Here is a 25,700-nt window from a genome sequence, read left to right as displayed (position 1 = left end):
AAAACACCTAGAAAGTTGTAGAATAGATAAGTGAATCATGTAGAGAAAGGAGGAGGAATATGACACATTTTATATAAGATATTGCAAGTTTAAAATCATGTCCTAGACATGGTGGCAAAATTATTATATCGTGTCATAAAATATCATTTTTAATTCTAAATCACACCTAACAAAACAACATTCTTTGTTCTAAATTCTACTAACTAGGAAATTGATGATTTAACGAGTAAACTATACCCATAAAAATGATGATTTAATGAGAAAATCATAGCAAGTAAAAATCGTGTTTTGAGAAACAAATTGTGCCATATTTAGTTGTGATTCCAAATATCTCTTTTGAAGGTTATTTCACAATACACAAGAATAGAGAATTATCGAACTTCTATAAAGAACACCAAATTTTCTAAAATTTTTGAGTTAACCATACAAATGTGCAAATCTCCACTTTTCCATAAACATATATTTATAGAATTTTATTTTAATAAAAAATTATAAAAAACTCTCTACTTAACATTAAAATGTGTATCAATCTTTTACGTTAATAATGCATTTTCTTTTATTAAACATAAAGACATCTTGAAAATATTATAAAAAATATATTTTATATAAATTATCTTAGTCTTTTTTTATAGAAAACTTATATTACAAATTAAAAGGCTGTCAATTTTTTTTTTTCAATCTTCTTATTAAAAAATTTATATAAAAAAGATTTAATCCACCCAGGTCTATAGTAAATCACACACCTTGGCCTACCATACTGTGTCACGAAAAGTTGGCACTTGCCTTTTAGAAAGCGGTCCCTTGAGTAAGAAGAAACTTTAATTATCCAAATAAACGCGTACTCTTACAGGTTAATAATTGTTGCATTTTCATCCCAAGTTAACTACATAACGCTTAATAAATATTACAATATTATAATCATAATACTGCCATATGCGATCAAAATCATTCTGCTCTGCTGTGGATTCCTGATTGATTTGGATTTCTGTAAGTTGGAGTGCGTGTCCAAAGAAGCCCAATTGACGCTCAGCCTTTCTTCCGTCATCGGACAGACATTTAGCTTCTTTAGACACGGGCGAGCGAGTTGATAACATTAAACTTCTTTTGATAGATCTGTGAATTTGTTTCTGTTTTTGAGCGAAGAAATTCCTCGCCCGATCCATCCTTCTACAGTGTTGGTAAGTTGATCTGCATCGGACCGTCTGTTTGATTTCATTTAGATCTGTTTGATTAATCAAAGTTACTCCCCTGTTTTCCTTGATGAATCTTTTTTTGGTACCAATTTGAAATTGAAAAATTTCAGCCTCTCTATAGTAGTTTTGCTGATGTCATGATGCTTTCCAATTTGCTAGCGACCCCAATTGATACATTGTCAACACCCAGATTCGATCCTTTAATGAAACAGGCATCTAAACCTCCGAGATATCGGCTCCTTCTGAGGAATTGCTTCTTGGTTTGGGATACCTACTACTCAACTTGGCGGAGATGCTTGTTTTAGTATGATGATCAGACCCACTTCGTTAATCTGTGTGAAGAAGAGTAGAAGTAGAGAAGATGATATGACGCGTGGATTTTTCTTCTTCTTAATCGGAAAATGGACGAGTTAGTGTGCAATGTAGTTTCTGTTAGACACCCAATCCCAGTACAGGGAACAACTTATCTGTTTCTGGCTTTAGATGTTTCTTGTGCTTCTTTGTACATGCCAAAATGCACTGACTTTGTTAAGCTATGAAAAAGACTAGGAGTACATTTTCTTGGAATGTTAATTGATAAATAATGTGGGATATCCATCTTGATTGGGAAAATATCATTCATCTTAATGTATGATGTAAATCCAGCAAGTTGGAAAACTTATCTTCAGGTTTCAGATGTTTCTGGTGCTTCTTCGGACATGACAAATGCACCAGTTTGATATAAATGTGAATCCATTTACTTTCTTCTTGGGAAAATCTCTGCATCTTAACATATGATGTTAACTCGGCACAGAGAAAACTAATCTGGTAGGCTTCAGATGCTTATGGTGCTTCATCGGGCATGACAAAATCAAACACTTTTTAAATCTCTGAAAAAGAGTAGGAGTACCGTTGCTGTCAAAGTTGATTGATATGTTATGGGAATCTTAATTGGGAAAATAGATACATCTTAATGTATAATATAAAGTTAAGTCCCACGATTGTTTTAGGATTAAGATGTTTCTGGTGCTTCTTAGGACATGAGGAAATGCACCTTTGTTAATATGTGAAGCAGAAGAGAACTGTCTTTGCTTCCGAAATTGATTGATATGTCATGTGGGCTATCCTACCTCTCAGTTGTGAAAATGGATCTATCTTTATGTTAAATGCATTTGTTTTTGATTTTTGTTAAACAGCAGAAAGCCATCAAAGGAGAAAAGTAATTTGTTTCAAATTTTAGACGTTTCTGATAGATGTATTAAAATGCTTTCACCATTTTGGGCTCTGTTTTCAAGGCTCTTTTCTTTTATCTCTGAATCAATTTGGCTACAGTCATGGTAAGTAGCCAACAATTCTGGCTTTTTTAGTTTGTGCCTGAAACATTAATTTCCCTTCTCAGATTTGGGTATTCTGAAAATAGTGTTTTTAGAGCACCTATTGTTGGTACAGTCATACTGAACATATGTACTTGGCAAGCTTATAGATGTCTTGCAGTCAATCCAGAAAAGTTGATTGAGATGATCCCTGATTGTTCTTCTATGGATTCCACGTGATGAAAAGTGAATGACAGACATGTATATCTTTGAATCCTCTTTCTCAGTTGAGCATCACATTATATCAAGTTCGATTCGTCTGTTCTGATTTGCATCCACAGATCTGATCGGACGTAGTTCACATATAATTTTTCATCTTTTAAGTATTTTCTTATGACATTATATTTTTCATTAACACCAACCCTTAGCGCTGAAAATATTCTTGTCTATTTGATTTTATTATTTTTCTGTTACTTCCTGCCTTCCATTATAGGATTTAATTATTATAGATTCTTGTAAAGCCATTTAGCATAATCTTTATACTGGCTAAGAAGCTCTATAGTGATTGGTTCATAAGGCACAACACTTATTGGTGGTTTTGCAAATGGGGTAGCAAGCTAAGTGGGCTTTATCCTGGGGAAACTCCATTGTTAAGAGTGCTTGTTTTGGAGTAGTACTGGGATGGGCGACTTATACTGGCTAAGGAGCTCTATAGTGACTGGTTCATAAGGCACAGCACTTACTGATGGTTTTGCAAATGGGGTAGCAAGCTAAGTGGGCTTTTTCTTGGGGAAACTCCATCGTTAAGAGTGCTTGTTTTGGAGTAGTACTGGGATGGGTGACCTTTCCTGAAGCTTTGATGCTTCACCCCTATGAGCATCACCTAGATGCATTAGTGATAAGTGGACCATTCATGCTCAAGAAATATGGAGTATTTATGAAATATTAGTTAATGAATTTGATCCAAAAACTATGCAGTTGAATCCTGATAAAACATCACCTAAAACTTATTTCTATAATTAAATTCAAAAGAATGTATATTATATGACATCCTGCAAAACATTGCAATGCCAGTCCTCTTATTTGTGAATTCTTCTAATTGGGATTAAGATCAAATTTTAGCTTTATTTGATAGGATACAAACTATTTATATAAAGTTCTGTTTGGATAGTTTAACATTGATAATTTCAGTAAAATAAAGTACACAATAAAGTTCCTTTTTAAGGAAGTCACAACACAGTGATTGGGTTAATGTTCAACGACATTGTAGTTTCAAGTAGATTCAAATGATCACAAGAGGATCTATGAGGAATAGTGACTCCAACAGAGATCAAAGCAACTTTAGTGTTGTGCAACTGTAGCTGGAATTATATATTTTTGCATAGCAACTAAGTTTTTGCTGAAGCCTAAATTGGAGGGAGGTTGGTTCAGAGCTAAAATAAGTCTTTAGCCTGGTTTCCTGAATTTGAATTTGTTTTAGCGATTAACAAGCATTTGTATTCAATCAATGCTATTGAAATTTAGTTACATGTATAGCTGCACTTGATATATTCTGATATAGTATCAATGCAATGCATTCAAAAGATGACCTTGTTACTACGAGGGTAACATTCAGACATTATTTATAACGAGGTTCGATTTTTAGTGAGATTGTTAATAGGTATGTGTTGTGATGAATGTTGGAAGAAATTCAAGTTACCTCAACAGAGAACTTGCAGAAGCTAAAATCTTGGGAATTTCTGTATCATTCAGAGAGATCTTATCAACCAGGATTCCAGAACCTGTACTCAGGTAAAATCTGCTGACCCATTTCAGTTGAATTCTGATGAAAGGTTTTTTCTTGCCTTTTTTTAGCACTACAGAAGAAAGTCGTCATTAGATTTTCCTTAAACCTTTCTCAGCTCTGTATAACAACAACATGTTAGCCTGAACTTAGACAATTCTCACTTTCTGACAAAATGCTATTTCAGCATTCCATATTTAGCACTGAAGAAGAAAACAGTTGTAAATATCAACTATTCTTAGTTAATACTTGTTTCGTTTTGAGAATTTCAGAAAGAGACCTTAATTACATGTTGGATAAACACTGGAATGGTAATATCGTTGTAAGTATCAAATCTATCACGGTGAGCAAGTGGTTGAAATTGAAGAATAGTTTGTACCAAACAGCTGTGGGTGTGTTTCCATGAGAAAAAAAGGGGAAGAAAGGATTTAGACCTGAATATTACCATGAGAAAGAAAATAAATGTAAAGTGCATGAAACAAGTTTAGCTGGCAGGAGAATGGGCAAGAAGTTAAGATCCCAAAAGAGTTAGAAAAACTTGCAGACTAGCTTAAAAGTGTCTGCTTGCCCATTGATTCTAGGACAAGGAAAATGGTTGGTATGTGGGAGGATAATTTTGTGTGTTATCTTCCATTTCATCCTTGGGTATCCTCTTTCCCATTGAGAGCCTAATATCACATTAAAATTTTGAATGAAGAAATGTGTGAGATGGCCTATATCTACATTAAGAATGGGAAAATCATTCAAGAAAATATGATGGATGTTCTCTAAATTGGAGCTCACATTAAACTTGAGCTTTAATTAAGGTGTATAGAGTCTATAGAGTCATAGACTACAGGTATGCGAAAAGGAGGCATTAAGAGAGATATACAGTTGGAGAATGGGATAGAGAGTTCTTTGAGCACCTTCTGATCCCTTATTGACAAGAAAAGAAACTCACTTCCATCTCTTGAGGTGATTTTTGGATTACTTAAATACAAAAATACCATTACACTGTTACTCAAATATTAAATCAAGCATCATTACCAAGACATTTGGGAAGCCTTGTAAGGTCAGTCAATTGGAAGCATAATATGTCTCCTAATTAGTTACTCTTTATTTTACAATATTGATGTCTTTGATCCTATACCATCTACATTTGGTGAATTCAAAGAGGCAACATGCCTTGTAGGACTAGCTGATAAGTTATCTTCCTCTTAGCATATATGCTTATGCAGGACCTTGAGATGGATTTATTTGTTGCTCTTGCAAGCTTCATATCGGCACTGGCACAATTTTGCCTAGGGCCCAGAGCAGAATTAGTTTCCTTTACTCTTTATTTTACAATATTGATGTCTTTGATCCTATACCATCTACATTTGGTGAATTCAAAGAGGCAACATGCCTTGTAGGACTAGCTGATAAGTTATCTTCCTCTTAGCATATATGCTTATGCAGGACCTTGAGATGGATTTATTTGTTGCTCTTGCAAGCTTCATATCGGCATTGGCACAATTTTGACTAGGGCCCAGAGCAGAATTAGTTTCCTTTACTCTTTATTTTACAATATTGATGTCTTTGATCCTATACCATCTACATTTGGTGAATTCAAAGAGGCAACATGCCTTGTAGGACTAGCTGATAAGTTATCTTCCTCTTAGCATATATGCTTATGCAGGACCTTGAGATGGATTTATTTGTTGCTCTTGCAAGCTTCATATCAGCATTGGCACAATTTTGCCTAGGGCCCAGAGCAGAATTAGTTTCCTAAAGCCTTAATTGGTTTTGATTTCATTATACATAATGTCTGAATTGGATACAAAGAGTTTGGGTGGATAAAGGACTTCAGATTCTACTCTTCCAATCCTTTCAGTGCTTATCAACTAATATCTTCTATTTATAATGGTTGCTTATCTTAATGTCCATGTCAGGAGAACTTTCTTGATTCAATGATCATAACTGCATTTTGGTGAAATGCGAAGAGCCACTTCTATGCAGGGTTTGTGCCTTGACACATATAGTTCTTGTGGAGTTAGCCTTCTTAATAAATGCTTGTGGTTTCTGTGTCATTAAGAGATTTGTAATTTCTTTTGATGTAAGGAGATTTGCAGTTTCCGAGTCCCTCTTATGAAATATTTAACTTGTATCTCCTTGTCACGTGTTGATGTAATGGCCCATTTAAAAAGTGTTTTTTTTAAAGGATATATTTCTGGTCAGTGGGTTCATTCCGTGTTCTGATGTTTTGATTTTTGCCATTGTTAGCTTCTGGTCTCTTTCTGATTTTTTCTGATAACAACTTTGATAACATCAACTTCAACAAAACACATTCTTACTTGCTTGCACTTTTTCCCCTGCATTTTTTTTGAGTTATTCCCCTGGATTTTTGTTAATTCTGCATTCCACAACATAGATTACCCCTAGTGAGACTTTAGAATCATTAAGAACCATTGAATTTCTTTTATCTGAGAATGCACAGCTCACTTCCATTGTTGTTAAACCAACATGGCAACTATAAGAAATTTTGAATCCAAACAGTGTATAAAAATAAAAGGTTCTTTAAAAGGTTTCAAGGTCTCAATGTTCAATTGCTGAATATTGCCAGGGAACTTCCTAGTGAAGATCTAAGCTTACTGCTACTCACTGTTCAATCACATTTTATAATAATTGGCAAGTTTTGTGGTTTAGCTACCGCATATTAATAATGATTTTTGATGATTGGAACATGCCTAATTATGCTTGCATTCTTTCAGTGAATCTTCTATTATAAGAGAGATCATAGAGGAAATAGTGATGGCAATCAAGACAGGCTAAACAACTAACAATTACTCATCAATCAGTAGCAAAATCAGGGATAACAAATATTTGATGACATATTTAAAACACCAATCTATCTCTGAGAAATATTTATCATTGTAAATTCCTTCGCAAAGTTCATAATGCAAAGAATAGGAAACTAATTGTTGGATTGGTTGTCATCGAGAATTATTATCAAGTGGTGAGTTCATCTGAGATAATGCATGGAAGAGATCTTCCTAGTTACTGCCTCATCAACGTTGTGTAATTAATGGATGATAAGTGATGTCCTTTTTTGCAATAATAGTCTTTGTTATGAACATCCTTGGAAATATCCGAATCTTAATGAGTTTGAAGTAGTAGAAATTGGTGCAGTTGGTTAAGTACACAATCTCCCAGCTCATAAAAAATTACTCCACTCAATAAAACTTTGGAATGGAGTAAATGATATCGCTTGCTTTCCCAAGGTTTTAAATCTTCAGTGTTAACAAAATTTTATAGGTCTTACTCTATTTTTTGAACTTCATCTAATCAAGTTATCCTCAAAATGATTTCTAACTACTCTATGGCTAGAGTTGCATCTATGCATCCCGCAGGCTTGGAATGTAAGCAGGCTCAAAATTTTATTCCTACACTTTTATTATTTACAGACATCTCAACATGAGCAGCAACATAGGTTACAGATTTATCCCAAGCTTTTGAGATAATTTGCTTAATTACAATTGAGTAGATCTTATTATGCCTAATCAAGTATTTTGCACAAACACTGTAGGCAACAGCTGGGTGTTGTATCTCATTGCATATCAACTTGTCTTGTTTACTCTTTAATGAATCTGTAAATAAGCAATATATTTTGTGGCTGAGTGGGTGACAGTTGTAGTTATTTTTGTGGCTTTAGGTTTTAGTGGATAACAAGGTTTACTTTTGCAGGCTACTGAAAATTGTTCTTTTTCTTTTACAGTTAAATCTTTTCTACAAGGCATCTGATTATTGACTTGCTCCAGAGGCACTACAGATTCAATCTGTGTGAAGTGATCTTGACGTCTATAAAAGGAAGTGGAAGTTGAAAATATCTACAATGGCTGTGTCAATGAAAAATATTGATCCTGCTTTTCAAGGAGTGGGTCAAAAAGTGTATCCTTTTAGAAACTAACAATTGGATGCTTCTCTTATACAAAGGCTAATGGATCAAATTCCTTGATGCTTTGTTTTGTGGCAACAAATTCTTGCCTACATGCTTATAAGGAACAAAGATTTTACATTATAGTCTATACATAAGCATAACATGCGAGGGATTTATCTTTTATATTTTGTAAAAGCATGGGTAATTGTTTTTTCTTTGTTTACTTAACAAATTGTTTACAGTGGTATGGATATTTGGCGCATTGAAAATTTTCAACCTGTTCCTTTACCAAAATCTGAATATGGTAAATTTTATTCTGGAGATTCATATGTTGTTTTGCAGGTATGTATCAAGAAATTTATTATATCATGTCTTATTTATGGTATTGATTATTTCTTGTTTTTTTGCTTTTTGACAATCAACTAAATTTGTGTCAGGTACATTTGCATAGGAGAAAGGACAGGCAACATTAGTTTTAAATTTTTGAGCCATTCTAGTTCTTTAGCCATGGCTATAAGACTGTACTCTATTGAAATACCATTTCATTTTTATTTTAATATTCTCATAAAAGAAACTGATAACATGTGAAGGGCTATTGTATGCTTTGCAATGTAAATTATTCTGTAGCATGCAATTTACCCCTGCTATGCAGTAGTAATTAAATGGTTACTTGCTTGGACATGAAGTATGTTTCATTATTCTTATATTCTTTTGACCTCATTTTCTGATGCATATGACACACAATATACTTGTCGTTTGGAGCATAACTACTTTTTTAGGTCCTCAGAATTTCCCTGTTAATAAGTATTGAATAGATGTTGGAGTTGCCTTAAATATGATGACCTTTTTGCAAATGATGATGACGACTTGTAATGACCTTAAGATTGAATTGGTCTGTAGGACCCATCAAGGTATAAATGAATCCATTCAACTCTTGTCATTCTTTGTATTGACGTAGTTTATGCCAACCCTCTTTCTCCTCATTCTCTGTCTCTTCAGAAGAGCCTATGAAAGCTATCAGTATATCATTGTTCAATGAAATAAGTTATAACTGCAAGCATCTGAGTCTTTGCCTCATTGGCCAAACAATCTATATCTTTGTTGAAACTAGTTATTCTTGCCTTACATGCATGGGTAATTAACATCATACAGATCACTTAATGAGAGGGGCAAATTATTTTTTATGAAAAGCTTGGCTTCCAAAGGAAGTATAGAGCTGATAGCTTCACTGTATGCATAACCCTGCAGGATTATGTCTAATCATCCACTCATCCTCTCTTTCCAGAAAGAGGGACAAGGAATAAATAGCTAATTTCTGTCTGCAACCATGAACATTTCTAATAGTCAAACGAGCATCTAAGCCAACTGATTCTACTATCTAGCTCCTTCAGAGCATTAATATTTAGATAACAACTTGAGATTCCTACAAGAAGCCAAACTGTGGAAGACCAAAAGTCAATGCTTGACCTTTGATGTGACTTTGTGGATTACTTTATCTCAATCTGTTGGACACCCAGAAGGTTTTTGGAATACAAATATCTTGAATACATGCTCTATGTATTATTCTTTAGTTTCAGGAAATAATAGTCAGAATGATTTTTCCAGACCATGAATATGATTTTGAGTGCTGTTGATTTCAATTGTTTGAGTTTTTTTACATCAACTTTTTTGGATCACACTTAATGATCCATCATCAGGATGAGGAGAGAATGGTGATGATGATTTGAAACATTAATGCAAATAGACTTACAGTTGAATGCAAAAGGCTTGAAATCAGGAAACAATACTGGAAGATTTCACAAAACAGGAAACAATGCTTTTAATTTTTAAACAAGAAGAAATGGATCCTACCTCTTGTAATTTTTTTGAAACTGATTTTTGATAGGGCCTCTAGGGTCAACCACAGGTTTGGTTGGAGGAAATTTTGCTCAAAGAGATTCAGCAAGAGCTTTATTTATGCGATTCTTTAATTTTAGGGATCAGAACCAATAATGAAGCTGAGTGGGAAGCTTTAGCAGCAGTGGCTTCTCAAAACTCAAAAAATTTGATTGGGGAAGGGGATTTTAGGGAGTGATAAACACCTTGCAAATCGGTACTAGTCCTAATTGGATACTCAGCGACTATGTGGATGAGGTGTTAGGTATTGGTCAAAAATTTGGAATTGGTCAAGAGCCAATTATTGCTGTCTATAGTCATACCTCCAACTCTTGGGGAGTTGGAATGCCATTTAATCTTTCAGTCTCCTTGAATTGTAGTGGAGTTGTTTTTATTCTGGATGGAGGTTAGGTATAGTTTGCATTCATATTTTTTAAGGGATTTCTAAATTCAGGTATGCGCATGTAGATTATCTCCCACCACTTATGTGCTATTTTCTCATCAGGTCAGGGCTATAGATATGGGCCATATGGCAATGGGATTAAATTTTTTCTTATTAACTCTCACATGCATGAGAATTAGTTTCCTTTCTGTGATGCTGGGTGTATCATTAATCTATGCCATGTGTTTCTTGTATAAAGATTATAATATTATTTTCCTGGCTCAGTGTTGGTGATGGAGGTTTGTGGTAGGCGGGGTAGGAGGTGCTTATAGCGTATTGTTTTTGGAGTGGTGTTTTGAGAAGCATATATGTAATGGCATCATGGTTCGAGTTAGGAAGAGCTAAAGAGCTACACAGGGAGGGTGCAGTCATAGATTGTTTGCTTTCTTAAATATTCGCCATCTCTGCACTAACAATGTTAGGATTCATGAAGGCAATTTTGGGTAAGGATGGTGTAGGCATGGTAGGTGCTCCTAGGTTGAAGGCTGGTATCTGAAACAAGTTTGTGGAGAAGTTAGTTTCTTCTGTGTGCCCCTGGTAAAGTAAGTAGAGTTTATGGCTCCCAAAGATTCTATGTCCAGATCATTTTGAGGAATTTTCATAGTCCTAGTTGGAAATTGAGCTCAATCAAGTAGCAGAGCAAGGTGTGGGGTTTGGTGGTCCAGTGATGTTGATACCTGCTCTTTTGAAGAATGAAGTGAAGGAGAGAACTTTGGCAATACAAAATGATTTAAAGGTGTTGAGGCCTATCATAGAGGTGTGGGGAATGTAAAGGCAACCCATACTAAGGGCCATCTTGAAGTGGCCTTTGACTTAATTGTGCTAGCCCTGTATGGCCATACTTGTATCATGCCTGGAAAAAGGACTGAAATCTCAAGAGGGGTTTTCTTTCCCTCTTTGGATTGTCGATGGAATGGGACTGTGCAAGGCTAGAATGGATTGGACATTAGTATGGGTGTTGATTGAGGAGGTTCTCAGCAAGTTGCGGTGGGTAGTTGGGGAGCGTGTAATTGACAGTGTTGGAAAGTTGCTGGATTTTTTGAAGGGTGGAAATAGAGCTGTTGAAGTGGCTGTTAAGTATGGTTTGGGCAGTGTGCTCTTGTTTGTGTATTGGGTGGCAGTATGGCATCTTGTTTTAGTGCCTCTGGGAATGCAGAGTTCATGAGATAAGTTCAGTCTAAAGAAGGAGCCCTTTTTGTTTTTGTTTTATTGTACTTTTCTACTTTTTGACCATTAAGGTCTTTTATTACGATATTGCTATTTTAATTTTTGCAGGTTGGCCCTCCCATGGAATCTCTGCTAAATTATCTATAGAAAAAACTCTTCCTTAGTCTTTTTTGGATTGTTGAACTTTATGAAGCATCTCCTATGTCAAAATTTTATGCTTTAAAGAACTTTAACATTGTACCATTCTTCTAGGCCACAAATTTGGCATCTCTTTTTAAAATGTTGCGTAATAGGAAATTTGTACCTAATTCTTATACAAATCCTTTTTGAATTATTGCTATAGAAGAATTTTATAATGGCTATAGAAGAATTTGTGCTTTGAATTTGGAGCTTGAGCAGACAACCCTATGGAATTACCTTACGAAGCTTTGTGATTGATCACAGTTTAGTTCTCTTCATACATGCCAGTTCTAGTGTTAATTAATCGAAAACCTCCATGCACAATAAACCTCTCCTTCCCAGCATATGAGGGATCAAGAAAGAAGGGAAGAAATTATATTAATGTCCACAAATGACCAAAGTAGGTCAATTATACTTGCAAATATAACCAGTTAGAATAGAGAACTACTGTGATAAGACCCTAGGCATTAAAAGTAACAAAAAATGTTACTCAATGACTGAACTGATGACATGCAGAAACTTAAAAAAAAATTGAAGTTATTTGACATACTTCATAGTAAAATATATTAATATTGCTTCATATAAATACTTAGATTAATTTTCTTGTATAACCTAGTTCTTCAACATTATTTAGCTCTGTTTGAATATTCCAATAATGGGCATCCATTTGTTCTCCTTTTCCTTATTTCCTTTGATCTGAAAGGGTCTGGGTGATGTGCAAACGGATAATATCCTTGATCTATTTATGTTTTATGATGTAGCTTGGATGATCTTAATAGTTGTTGTCATACTTCATGTTTTTGAGTCTAAATTCTGCAATTCCATTTTCAGACAACTTCTGGAAAGAGTGGAACTTATCAATATGACATACATTTCTGGCTTGGGAAAGATACTAGCCAGGTAACTAATGCAGCTTAATCTTTCTTGTTCTTTATTTATGAGCTTTTCAAGAAGCTGGCACATCAATGTTATGGTTGTTGAAGTTACAATGCTCCTGACATCTGTGGTAGGATGAAGCTGGAACAGCGGCTATCAAGACAGTTGAGCTTGATGCAGCCCTAGGAGGCCGTGCTGTGCAATACAGAGAAATACAAGGCCATGAAACAGACAAATTTTTATCATATTTCAAGCCTTGCATCCTTCCTTTGGAAGGAGGTGTGGCTTCTGGATTCAAAAAGCCAGAGGAAGTCAAGTTTGAAACATGCTTATATGTATGTAAAGGCAGACGAGTTGTACGAATGAAGCAGGTAAGCATCTAGATGTTGTCTGATTTGGTTTTGGTTGTGCAAGGTTGATATCTTCCAACTTAAATCTTAGAAACAGTGCTGTAACTTTATAGAATTGTCATTGGTTACTTGAAAGGGAACACTGATTGTAGAAAAAATGGTCATACAGGTCCCGTTTGCTCGGTCTTCACTGAATCACGATGATGTTTTTCTTCTGGACACTGAGACAAAGATCTACCAGTTCAATGGGTCTAATTCTAATATACAGGAAAGGGCAAAAGCTCTGGAAGTTGTTCAATACTTGAAAGATAAATACCATGAGGGGAAGTGTGAAGTTGCAATTATTGGTAGGTGGTTGAGACTAGAATCACACTGGGATACAATTTGTTAACTAACCTAGTTTATAGAATTGAATGTTGGTTCAGTTTCTGTTTTTACTGGTATGATTTTATAATTCATGGTTTATGGGTTTTAATCCTATAAAGTTGTGTTAATTCAGATGATGGCAAACTTCAAGCAGAAGCTGACTCCGGGGAATTTTGGGGTCTATTTGGAGGTTTTGCTCCCATTGGAAAGAAGATTGGCAGTGAAGATGATGCTAATATGGAGATTACTCCTGGAAGGATGTACAGGTGCTTTTATTTTAACATTTTTAAAATACTAACTTACAGCTTCATTGTGAAATCACAATTGTTATTATTTCTACTTTGAAAATTTCTACCACATGAAATATTTATCATGCAAGTTGTGGTAACTTGTTAAAAAAGGTGGATGCAATTTTTGTCACGATGAAATATAGTAAGGTTATGCACATATTTGAAATTTACCAGGTCAAAAAACATCTTTGCATAAAGGTCACTTTAAGAGATTCAGAAAGATAGAATAGCAAGCATTAACTGGGTTGCCAGGCCTGTCAAAAACTTGCTGCATACTAATTTAGATCTGCTGGATTAACTGTACTGAATTTTTTCGTTTATTATTCCTTCCTAATGTTTTGTTATTCACCTTATATGTGATTCCCTGAAAGCATTTATTAAAATTTGAACTAATGAATGGCTAAGGTAATTTGGGAAGAATCAGAAGCACCTGTTCTATCTTGTTTAGCTTATTTCAAAGTGTAATTGGGATGTTTCTCAGAACGTACAAGCCCATTATACTGTCGAATTGAAGCAACAGTTAGATTCTGCTGAAACATGTATTCACTGAGAAACATCTCAAGTTAATTTCTTCTGGGTTATCTATTTATAACATCCATAGTGTCATCAGTTGGTCTCTACTAAGGTTCTTGCCCGGAACTGGTTCTCCCTGGGTTCCACCTGGGTCCTGCCCAGCTGGCTGGGTTTTCTGTGGGTCCTGTCTGTGGGACCCACTGAGAACCCAACCACCTGGGCAGGACGCGGGTGGAACCCATGGAGAACCTGGGCGGACCCAGGAGAACCAAGGCCCGTGGGTTCCCAAAAACGGGGCCCATGGGTCATAAAAACACAAAAACAATAAAAAAACACCTTTTAATTTTTTTTTTTAACCTCTAAACCCTAATTTCGCCCTTTATGATGCATGAAATGCATCAAAACATATATATAATTTTGATGTTTGAACATATATATATATATATGTGTGTGTGTGTGTGTGTGTGTGTGTACGGACGTACTGGTATGGTACCCGTACCCATACCCAAGAATTATTATTATTATTTTTTTGTTGAATCCGTGAATCCGTACCCGTACCCAAATTGGTAACTTAGGTTATTTGACTTGTGTTATTGGTTACTTGTTTGGTAGCATTGATTAGAGTGTTCAATGGGTCATCATGGGCTATATTTGTTCTCTGGGGGCACAAGTTCTGGATGATTGTAGCTAAATTTATTTAGTTGTAAAGGCTTTTCCCTGTAATGTTACAGGGAAGAGCTAATCATGTCCTTTTCTTGCAGTTATTTTCTTGAAGTTGTTTAGGTTTTATATAAGTAGTTGCTGTTTTGTTTCACAGCATTTTGGACATATGTTCTTGAAATTTAGATAGATGAGTCTGTTGACCTTTTTGTATTGTGAACAGGTCTCATCTTTTCCTTGTAAGTTGGTGCGATTGTCATTGAGTGCCTTGACTCTTAACCAATCTTACTCTCATATAGCTTTATTATGGATATTCATGCGTCTCACCTGCTTCTCTTTGCTGGTCATGTCTGTTGGCCTTTACTTTCAGACACCTTTCTCTGATTTCACCTCAGTGCTAGTGAATTGTGGAGGTCCTTCTTGCTGGATTTTAGTGCTTCCATGTGCTTAACTTTTCTATGTATGGAGCTTGCCCATAGTTTTGGAGCCCTGATATCTGGTAACAGAATTGCAAGGATTGGGTAAAGGTAGGACTATAGTGGGAGATTATCTTGGTACATAACAAATGGATGGATAAAAATCTACATCAAAGTCAAGAAAGTACCTTGTTGAAATGAATGAGAGAATGGCTTATAAATATGAAATGTAAACAAATGATGTGCTTCATGAAGAATTATCTTGGAATCCTTTTGAGCTATGGAAGGAAATGCACAAGTCTGAAGTGCATTGTGAAAAAAATTGTATATCAAGATAAAATGTTAAAACAAGAAAAGAAATTAATATACTTTCTTATGTATTTTAAATGCTATATAAAAGGTTTCTCACACGTTGGATGTTTATCTTGGAATCCTTTTGAGCTATGGAAAGAAATGCACAAGTCTGAAGTGCATTGTGAAAAAAATTGTATATCAAGATAAAATGTTAAAACAAGAAAAGAAATTAATATACTTATGTATTTTAAATGCTATATAAAAGGTTTCTCACATGTTGGATGTTTTAGTCACTTTTACTATTTCCTTCTAGAATATGTAAAAGGCACTGAAAATAAACAATGCTTTGAAAAGAACCAACCCATTTTTTTAGTGACTAAAATATTCCTACTTAAGTTTTTGTTTGGATTTTTCATACGCAGTATTGTGGATGGACAACTTAAGAGCATTGCAGGACCCTTGTCTCGGGGGATGTTGGAATCAAACAAATGTTATTTACTTGACTGTGGAGCTGAGATCTATGTTTGGGTGGGTCGTGTAACCCAGCTGGAGGAGAGGAAAGCTGCAAGTTCAGCTGCAGATGTACGTTTCTCTTAGCATGCTTTCTATTTTCTGTAATGTTTGAGAGTAGAATAAAGCTCTTGCTGGGTTTAACCTTGGATATTTTACTCTGCAGGAATTCGTATCCAGTCAGAAAAGATCAAAGTATACAAGCATTATACGAGTCATTCAAGGGTTTGAGACACAGACTTTTAAGTCAAAATTTGATTCATGGCCTCTCACTGGTGGAAATTCTGGTGCTGAAGATGGTAGAGGCAAAGTTGCTGGTGAGTGAATAAATTACTTTTTCAATGATTGTCTTCAAAAGGCAATGGTGAGGGGATTTGCATCATGATAATGTTAACTGTTCTTTGTAGCCTTGCTGAAGCAGCAAGGAGTTGATGTCAAAGGGATGATGAAGGCGACTCCAGCTAAAGAAGAGATTCCACCCTTGCTTGAAGGTGGTGGAAAGCTGGAGGTGGGATCAATATGGATCTTTTAGATATCATTTTTATTTTTATACCATTGATATGACCTTTTAATGATGGAAGATAATAATGTTAAACTTAAGATGAATGCCAGCCAATTGGCTAAGCAAATTTATAGATTTTTTTCTCAGGTATGGCGGGTCAACAATAACTCCAAAACTCCTGTTCGTAAAGAAGAGATTGGAAAATTTTATGGTGGAGATTGTTATGTCATTTTGTATACTTACCATTCTGGGGATCGGAAGGAGGGATATTATCTTTGTTCCTGGCTGGGGCAGGAGAGCACACCGGTATGTTAGTTAACAGCTCTGTTAATGTACTTTTCTTTGGGAATTTTCGCTGATGCCATATATAGTAATAATTGGCAATATATATTTCACATCACGCAAAGGAACTGGATTATTTTCTAGCCTTTTACTATATTGCACTAATGGCATAAGTTCATAACCTTTGTCAATATTCAGTTATAAATATCTTATAAAAGAGTAAGTGGAAAGTTATTAACTGTTTTCTTGTCTGATTATATTTGTTTTCACTAAGCTCAATCAAATTGCTTTGCTTTTTGTTCAGGAAGATCAAACTACTGTGGCTCGCTTAATAAACACAATGGCAAACTCTTTGAAAGGGAAACCTGTACAGGCAAGAATTTCTGCAATTTTGGAAATTTTATTGACTTAATACTTTAGTAAATACAAGTTTGTTTGTTTCAATTTGAGTAGCCAATCATTTTTTTCCAAAGAAGCCTACAGATTTATTTGAATTCTTTAAGAATTCATAGGTTCTGTATATAACTTTGAATTCGAGCATGTGCGAAAAGCAGCACATGAACTCATCCTCACAGATATAATCATTTATATGATACAAACTCACATGACAGTAAAATTCTGAGGAGTGTAATTTGCATTACAGGGTCGAATTCTTCAGGGAAAAGAGCCTGCTGAATTTATTGGTCTATTCCCAAACATGCTTGTACTGAAGGTTTGCACATAAGCCAATCACAGTTTTCTTAAAGCACATAGTCCACGTTTGGTTCCAAACCTAATTCTGTGTATCTATTATGCTAGTTTTTAGCTTGATTTCCCTGATTACTTGTATAAGGGAAGCAATTAGCTTTCCCTTATTACTTGTATAAGAGAAGCAATTAGCTCGGAGAAATATTATTTCCTTTTTATCCTGTCAAGCAATTTTATGATGTTTGGTTGGAATGGGTAATCATTTTCCTTTTACATAGCAGGGTGGACTGAGTGTTGGCTACAAAAAATTCATTGCTGATAAAGGTGTAAACGACGATACATACAATGGTGATTGTGTAGCCCTCATTCAGGTGTCTGGTTCAGGGCCACACAACAGTAAAGCGGTGCAGGTTGATCCGGTAAATATACATTTCTAAAGTCTTTATTTTTTATTTGTTTTTGTGGAATTTGTTGATGTTAGAACAATTTTCTAAATCTGGGATTAACATCAGCATTTGAAAAAGTGTTCTCATCTTGGCATTATCTGCTTGTTAGTATGTATTTAATTAATTCCCAGAAAAGTGAATGTATTTTTGAAGGATGAATGTACAAGAAAGATAAAAGAGAGCTGTACTGAAATATGCAATTTTTATGTCATATTTTGTAGCCCTTCAGTTTCGGCCTCATGGTCAGACTTGGCAGTAAGCTAGGTCTTGCCAATCTCGTCTAATATATGGCACATGGGAGACACTTTTGGAGGAGTGAATTAAGCTCCTGCCTAAGTGTAGATTCTTATAACATGCCTATGACATTAACATACGTGTAAATTAGGCAGATACAACTACTGCACTGACTCATGGACCCTCTATCAAGGGATTTATTGTGTGCTTTAACATATAAACATCACACACACTCTTTGGTGGTGCATTCATCCCACACATGGTATAGTGTCATTGTTCTCTGTGTCATTGATTTGCTTATTTATGTGATGGATTAATTCTATTTCAGATGGAACTTTCTCAAAATGGAGACGATACATAAAGTCACATAAATTATAAAAATGTGCCAGGGAGCAGCTTGAACATATAATTATCATGGTCTGTCCGTGCATATTCCACTCATGTTGCAGGGACTCTGAGGTGGAAAAGTTGTAACTCTCATGTTCTGACAAAGTAGAATTGAAATTAGCACGGACAGGAAAGCTAAATTGTCAAGAGTGATTCATGATTCATTATGGGGTTTGTAGAAATGCCAACTCAAAATTATGGAATTTACTGAGAATTTGACAGTAAACCAAATTAAACAAAATCTATATGCTAGAGATTTATTTTTAGGGATTAAAATAGTCAGACTGTCTTTGTTTAAAGAGTACAATTGTAAATAGAGAGATAAAACGTATTTTATTCAGTTGCAGCTGAAAGATATTTGCAGCCATGGAAAAATATTTCAGATTGCACAACAGATAGGTGAATGGTCTGCCATGTGCATGAGTTCCCAAACTTTGTTTTGTTGGACAATATATGCTTTTAGTTTTTTTGTAAATTTGTACTTTCATGCAACTTGATTATTGTTACCAAAGAGGAAATGGGAGATATAGTTGGTAGACCTTGGGTTTAATTCATGCATCCATTTATATCATGGAATGGCATCACACTTCAATTTTCACGAGGTAAGCTTCAAAGTGAAAATAATCATTGTAGTTTTGGATAGAGGAGAAGATTGTTGGGTACACTCTTCTCATGCCACGGCTCTTGATTTTATAACTCTAACTCACAAGCATGAGTTGCTTCTGACAGTCAACCTATATTTTTTTAGTGAATGCCATAGAAACAAAGTTATGTCCTGTGCACATTTTAAATCAAAGCACTACCCATTTATATACTTAGCAGTGACCATTGTGAAAGGAAATCATTATCAAAAGGTTTTATTGTTTACCCTTTTGAGTATCGTGAATTTGGACAATTTGTTTATGCACATGACATAACCATCTTTATTTTCATATTTTGGCAGTCTTTTGTTATATGGAAGCTCCCACGTGTAAAATACAACAATGGAGACCTTTTTTTTTGGATTTTGTCCTCAAGCTTTCTGGTGGCAATTCTTCTTTTAGTTTTGTCAAATATTGTTTACATTGATGCAAGTTCACCCAATTTAATGTCACTTGTTTAAGTTATAAAGAATAATTCCCCTAGAGAATTATAGACTAAGTTGCTGATTGTTTTTTCTAATAATGTTAAAATACTTATCTTTTAAATCTTGAACTATAGATAGGGGTTTCTCTGAAACTTAAAATGTTAGGTTTACAATTTCTAAATTACTATGTCCATGCTTGACTTACATTTGACCTTCCACTTAGTTTCATACTTTCTTGTCTTTTGGCAGTTATAATTTGAATTAAACTGGTAATTCAGGGGACTATACAATAGTCGAGAGATAATACAAAATAGACAAACTCTGTAAGGGAGATGTATGTGTTTGACCCTAACTACACGTTTCAAATCTAGTTATTATATAGCTTGAAGTACAAAAAACAAAAAAATTACTAAATATAGTAAATTAGGGTTTTTGTTGAGAATCAAAGAGTCAGCACACATCCTAGTGATCTACGTACTTCTTGGATTCAAAATGGAGTCAAATAAAGGACAAATTTATCAGTAAACTAAAAAAGTTGTTGAAGTTATTTAATTTTGGTAATTCTACTTGTCTGGGTCATAACTCTTAGCCCACCACTCAAAATTTGAAGCTCATATATGCACTGGAAAGCCTTAGCAGTAAACTAAAAAAGTTGTTGAAGTTATTTAATTTTGATAATTCTACTTATCTGGGTCATAACTCTTAGCTCACCACTCAAAATTTGAAGCTCATGTATGCACCAAACTTAGTTCATGAACCAATCAATCCAGATTGAACTGTAGCATAAGCATTGTCCAACAGTCATCCAACAGTCACATTGCCAAATTCTGATATGAAGGGCTTAAAAAATGTAAAATGCGAAATATAAAAAAATAGTCAAAAATAGATTTTCAGAAATCTTCAAAGCGAAGTTGAAAGCTGTGAAACTTAGGTGAAACAAAATGCTTTTTAAATCATATCATCTGGCCTATCTTTGATCATACTGAAGTTATTGCTCGAAAGATTTCAGTTATCTTTGATCAGATTCTTCAGTGTATTGCTTGAAAGATTTCAGTTATTAAACTATGCTCGTAGGCTTATCAAGTGATCCAATTGTACAGTTATAGGATGCTACTTCATTGATCATGTAACTTTGTATAGGCTATGTATTGCTTTAAGCCTTTAACTTTGGTGGTGCTTCTTATGATGGAATGATCAGCTCTTTCATGAAAGATTGTCTAGACTAGAACAAGAAATCAATAGATGCATGATCAATGATACTTAGAATTTACAAACTCAGATTAAGCTGCTTGTCAATGCCACTACTCTACAAAGAAATTAACAACCTGCTCATTGTGACCTTGGATCTTAGATACTATGGCTGCTTTAGTCACTTATTAGGCTTGGAATTTTTTTTCTTCGATTCAAGATATATATTAGATATAGCAGCCTTTTGTGGCTTTCAACAACAATCAACATCAAATATATAAGCAGCAAGTTTTTTGAAACAGTTATCTATCTCATTGTTACACTGGCTCAAAATTTGTAGCATGAGTTATTAGTTTCACACTGTTTATTAATACACATGATTTAGGTGGTATGTTCATTACATTTCATTCATATAATAATTTGTTTCAGATAGTAAGATACAGTCAATTTCTTGATGACTATATTGCTTTGTTTGTTCAGGTGGGAACATCTTTAAATTCTACATCTTGCTTCTTGTTACAATCTGGATCATCATTTTTCACTTGGCATGGGAATGCAAGCACATTGGAGCAACAGCAATTAGCAGCCAGAATTGCAGAGTTCCTTAAAGTAGGCCTCCGTTCTTCCTAGATCTGAAATCTGTTTTCATGATTCTACTAACTTTAGGCTTCCTCTTTTTCCATGCATACTAAGTTTAGAAGTTTTCTTTTATTTTTCAAAGTAGAGGTAACTGCCAAATTCATTTACCACAAGAATAACCTTTTATTAATTTCTTTTTTAACTCTAATATGTATGTTCATGCCTTGCCAGCCTGGTGTTACTTTAAAGCATGCAAAAGAAGGGACAGAACCTGCAGGCTTTTGGTATGCGTTGGGTGGGAAGCAGAGATATGTAAGCAAGAAAATAGTGCAGGAAACTGCCAAGGATCCTCATTTATATGCTAGCACATATGAAAATGGTAACTCTTCTATTTCTAAACACTGTCTTTGCTGCTGTGTCAAAATGTGTATCCGTACTTTTCAACAGAATTGAATTTCCTTTCAAATTAAAACAATCATGAAACAAATCAACTTTCTTCTTTTTGATCAGACTAGTATGTTACAATAACTTGTTCTAGATATTACACAACCTACAAAAAAAACTGACCTGTCTTTTTATGGCTGTAAAATTATTTCAGGAAAATTGGAGGTGCGGTTCCCAAACAATGTGATGTCTATCTTGTTAAATAGAGGACAATGGGCCTATTCCATGTTTCCATCGTCTTTTATTTTCATATTATTGGTATATAGTTAATGCAAATGACTCCTGTTTTGGCAGGTGACTGAAGTCTTCAATTTTACTCAAGATGACTTGTTAACAGAGGATATCATGATCCTGGATACACATGCTGAAGTTTTTGTCTGGGTTGGACAACATGTTGATACCAAAGAAAAGCAGCTAGCTTTTGAAATTGGGAAGGTTAGAGCGTTGCTTTTAAGTTTTCAACAAATGCCATCCAAAAAATATTATTTTTTTGTTACACCATATTATGTTACATACAAATGTTCTTATGTATTTCAGAAGTATATGGAACGTGCAGCCTTGTTGGAAGGTTTATCTCCAGATATACCACTGTACAAAGTTACAGAAGGGAATGAACCATCTTTCTTTACTAAATATTTCACTTGGGATTCTTCCAAGGCTGCTGTAAGTATTTCTATTTCATGCATATAGTGACATATGTATTGAACTTAAATCATAGGCTGTCAGCCATTCAGTTTGTCATGTCAAGAAATCGAAGATTTATCTGTTTTTTGAAAGGAGATTTGTCAGTTTATGAGAAGTAGAGAGATGGTTTCTTTGCCCTGATGTTGCTTGGCTCACTTTGTAAACACTTGCGGGGATGGTAGCTGAACTTGCTATTTTCTTAATCACTTGATCACTTTTTGCTTGTTGGGATTTTCTAGAATTTACTAGACTGTGGAAGTTCAAAACTTTTATTAGAAATTCATATGCATTTTTAAAAAAAAGCAGTTTTTTGTTGTTTTTAACTATTTTTGAGCAAAGCGCAGGCCCAGGGAAATTCATTTGAAAAGAAGCTTGCTACTCTACAGGGAATACCTATTCAGGCCATTGAGGTCATAAATATATTCATATGAATACTTTTCTAGGCACTTTGCTAATACTATTCTTGAAGTGACATCGTACTTTGTTTTTCAGAACCTAAAGAAGCGAGTCTCAACAGCTGATACTGGCGCAGAGAATCAAGCATCATTTTCTGATAGCTCTAATGGATCAAAGCAAAGTGGCCCAACTCAAAGAGCTTCGGCATTAGCTGCCTTGAATTCTGCTTTCAGTTCAAGCACTGGAAGTAAACCTGTACCAAGACCTGCAAAAGCGTTTGGCACTTCAAATCAGTCTTCCCAGAGAGCAGCTGCTCTTGCAGCTTTATCTACAGCATTGGATGCTGAGGCAAAAACAGGTTCACCTGTAAAGACTAATGTAGTCAATGATAATAAGACATCTGCTGAGACAGGTTCAGGTAGAATTTTTTTAGAAGCTTGAATATATATTTTTGAATATTGACTAGAATAGAGTTGGTGGTTATCATGCTACATACACTAGTATACCTATCTTTAGAAATATCTACATAGGCACTTCAAGAAGGATATCTCTTAATGTATTTTACATAGATTTATCCAAAGATAGGTTTTCTTTTTTATTTGTTTGATTTTTTTGTATAGTTGCATTATATTTATCTAATTCTATATGTTGCCTATTGTTATTTAAATAAAATAAATTTAGAGGAAAATGTGTCCTAAAAACAACTCTATCAGTAATGGCCTATGCTACCAACTTACAAACAAACTGTAATGTCAGATTCTTAGAAAGACAGCATATAGATGAATAAATTGAAACAAAAAATGTTTGAGATCTAGAGCTTCCGTATCCGATGTATTTGTAGTTGTACCTACCATTAATAAATCCACTATTGCAGGTACAGCAAGCGAGGATGAAAATGAAACAAAAAATATTTGAGATCTGAAGCCTCTGAATCAAATGCATTTATCCCAATATATACCAATCAAAATGGTGACTGATAATATCATTACAAAAACAAAAATAAAAAACTGAGTTTAAGAGAAATCTATATCCATATAAATTTATAATTACAAAAAGAATATACTGAGATCTCAAGTTTCCCAATATTTTCCAATCAAAATGTTTATGCACAGATCTGTGACCCAATATAACAAACTACAGCAATTTCCCAAACGTAGTTATTAAATATTTTAGAAGCTTGATTATATGTTTTGGAATTTTGACTATAATAGAGTTGTGGGCCTCATGCTTCATAAATTAAGGAACTTGACAAGAAAATTAAATTGACTTGTGCAGAAGTACCTGATGACAAATCAATTACTACAGTAAGTTCTGAAGCAGAGGAAAGCTTATCAAAACAGGATGATTCAACGGCCCAAGAAGGAACAAAATTAGAAGAGAGCAGCTCAGAAACTAACGGAGAAGAAATTTCTGAGACAAAAGTGGTTGAAGTTGAGATAGAAGAGAATGGAAGCTCAGACACTTACAGTTATGAGCGTCTGAAGGCTAAATCCACCAATCCAGCTCCTGGAATTGACCATAAAAAAAGAGAGGTAGATTCATTACAAAAACACCAATCCGGTGCCAAATGTTTTAGGAACTGCAAATTTTTTACCATTTTAGTTTATGTGTGGACCTAAGTTGAGATTTTTATGATTTTCATCCGATGCAGGCATATTTAACATCAGAGGAGTTTGAGAAGATTTTTGGTATGGACAAGAAAAAATTCTATGACCAGCCTAAGTGGAAGCAGGATATGCGGAAGAAGGCTGTTGATTTGTTCTAGCCTAGGTCCTACAGTCAATATTTTTGGTGTTATTTTAAGTCAAGTCGGAAATTAAATGTGTTTTTATCTGCTTACAGTTATTTTCCTGGTCCAGAGATTAGGCACTTAGATTCTGAAGAGTAACCTGCAGAATGTATTTCCAACCATTCTTTAATTTGTATACTAGTTTTCTTCCTAGGATTCAAAACATTCAAGGGATCATTGCCTGTAAGGTTGTCAGGTTTGTGTCTTTGTATTATGCTTTGTGAGTGTATTTGTGAGGCTTCTTAATGACTTCAAGGACATATCTGTAAATGCATCTGTCAAAACTTGATAAGTTTAATCATGTGGAAGTAATTGGCTGTAACATCGGGATCTTTTGTTGGTATTTGGTGCCTTTGGAGAGCTTCATGGCCTCTGCAGTGAAGTTCACTCAATTGAGATGTATTGCTGTCAGTTCGGTCTAATTTATCCTATACTGGACTGTATATTTAGGACCTTGGAATACATTCTGTTTAATTTTTTACGAGAATGAATGTGCATTAAGATGTTTATCTGGATACTAAAAAAGTTTTCCATCTTGGTGTGGGAAAGATAAGACTGAATTGCCCAAATCTTAAAATGCATGAATTTGGAAGAGCAATGCTGGAAGCGTGAGCAAAGAATTTGGTCTTTGAAAAAAAAATCTAGTTCAGAATGGAGTGGAAAATTCCCAATTGACAGATGCTTAAAGACTAAAATATTATGCAAATAATTTTGCTGATCCCAAAGTCTGGTGTTTGTGATACAAAACCCAAAGCTAAAACCAGATAGTGTCTTTCTTAAGGGAAAGCTTGATTACATACAAGATACCATTCATGAACAATATTTATCAATGTATGGGAACGGAATATTCTTGCATGAATTCTTAATTTGAACCAGTAGCAGCAGCAGGTATATTTATGCTAGTTAATAGGTGT

The 25,700-nt window shown here is 34.7% G+C and overlaps 1 protein-coding gene across 2 annotated transcripts; it reads left to right on the top strand.

Moving 5' to 3' along the window:
* The first annotated feature begins 913 nt into the window (after positions 1-913).
* On the top strand, positions 914-25,273 carry LOC131067799 (villin-3). 2 transcript variants are annotated; one of them, XM_058002960.2, is made up of 23 exons: positions 917-1,178; positions 8,002-8,174; positions 8,406-8,505; positions 12,659-12,727; positions 12,838-13,074; positions 13,223-13,400; positions 13,553-13,685; positions 16,015-16,174; positions 16,269-16,419; positions 16,510-16,610; positions 16,752-16,910; positions 17,191-17,259; positions 17,530-17,598; positions 17,855-17,992; positions 21,375-21,503; positions 21,705-21,852; positions 22,072-22,082; positions 22,212-22,352; positions 22,455-22,580; positions 22,946-23,011; positions 23,094-23,415; positions 24,273-24,529; positions 24,649-25,273. In XM_058002960.2, exons 2-23 carry the CDS (start codon positions 8,119-8,121, stop codon positions 24,760-24,762), a joined length of 2,934 nt encoding a protein of 977 aa, XP_057858943.1. In that variant the 5' UTR covers positions 917-1,178; positions 8,002-8,118; the 3' UTR covers positions 24,763-25,273. The 2 variants fall into 2 exon arrangements, with proteins under 2 accessions (XP_057858942.1, XP_057858943.1); XM_058002959.2 differs by lacking the exons at positions 22,455-22,580; positions 22,946-23,011; positions 23,094-23,415; positions 24,273-24,529; positions 24,649-25,273 and adding an exon at positions 1,353-1,497 and having other exon boundaries at positions 914-1,178; positions 22,072-22,325.
* The last annotated feature ends 427 nt before the right edge of the window (positions 25,274-25,700 follow it).

This window comes from Cryptomeria japonica, chromosome 3, assembly GCF_030272615.1.
Source record: "Cryptomeria japonica chromosome 3, Sugi_1.0, whole genome shotgun sequence".
In the NCBI taxonomy this organism is placed as follows: Eukaryota; Viridiplantae; Streptophyta; class Pinopsida; order Cupressales; family Cupressaceae; genus Cryptomeria; species Cryptomeria japonica.
Note: the sequence above shows the minus strand (reverse complement) of the source record. Positions and strands in the feature narration are given on the sequence as shown.

What these genes read in the sequence shown, in the direction of transcription:
- LOC131067799 (XM_058002960.2), top strand. Translation starts at nt 8,119, where the DNA reads ATGGCTGTGTCAATGAAAAATATTGATCCTGCTTTTCAAGGAGTGGGT. An exon ending in CAAGGAGTGGGTCAAAAAGT is followed by an intron (nt 8,175 to 8,405) that starts GTATCCTTTTAG and finishes AATTGTTTACAG; the next exon opens with TGGTATGGATATTTGGCGCA. An exon ending in TGAAAGGGAAACCTGTACAG is followed by an intron (nt 17,260 to 17,529) that starts GCAAGAATTTCT and finishes TTTGCATTACAG; the next exon opens with GGTCGAATTCTTCAGGGAAA.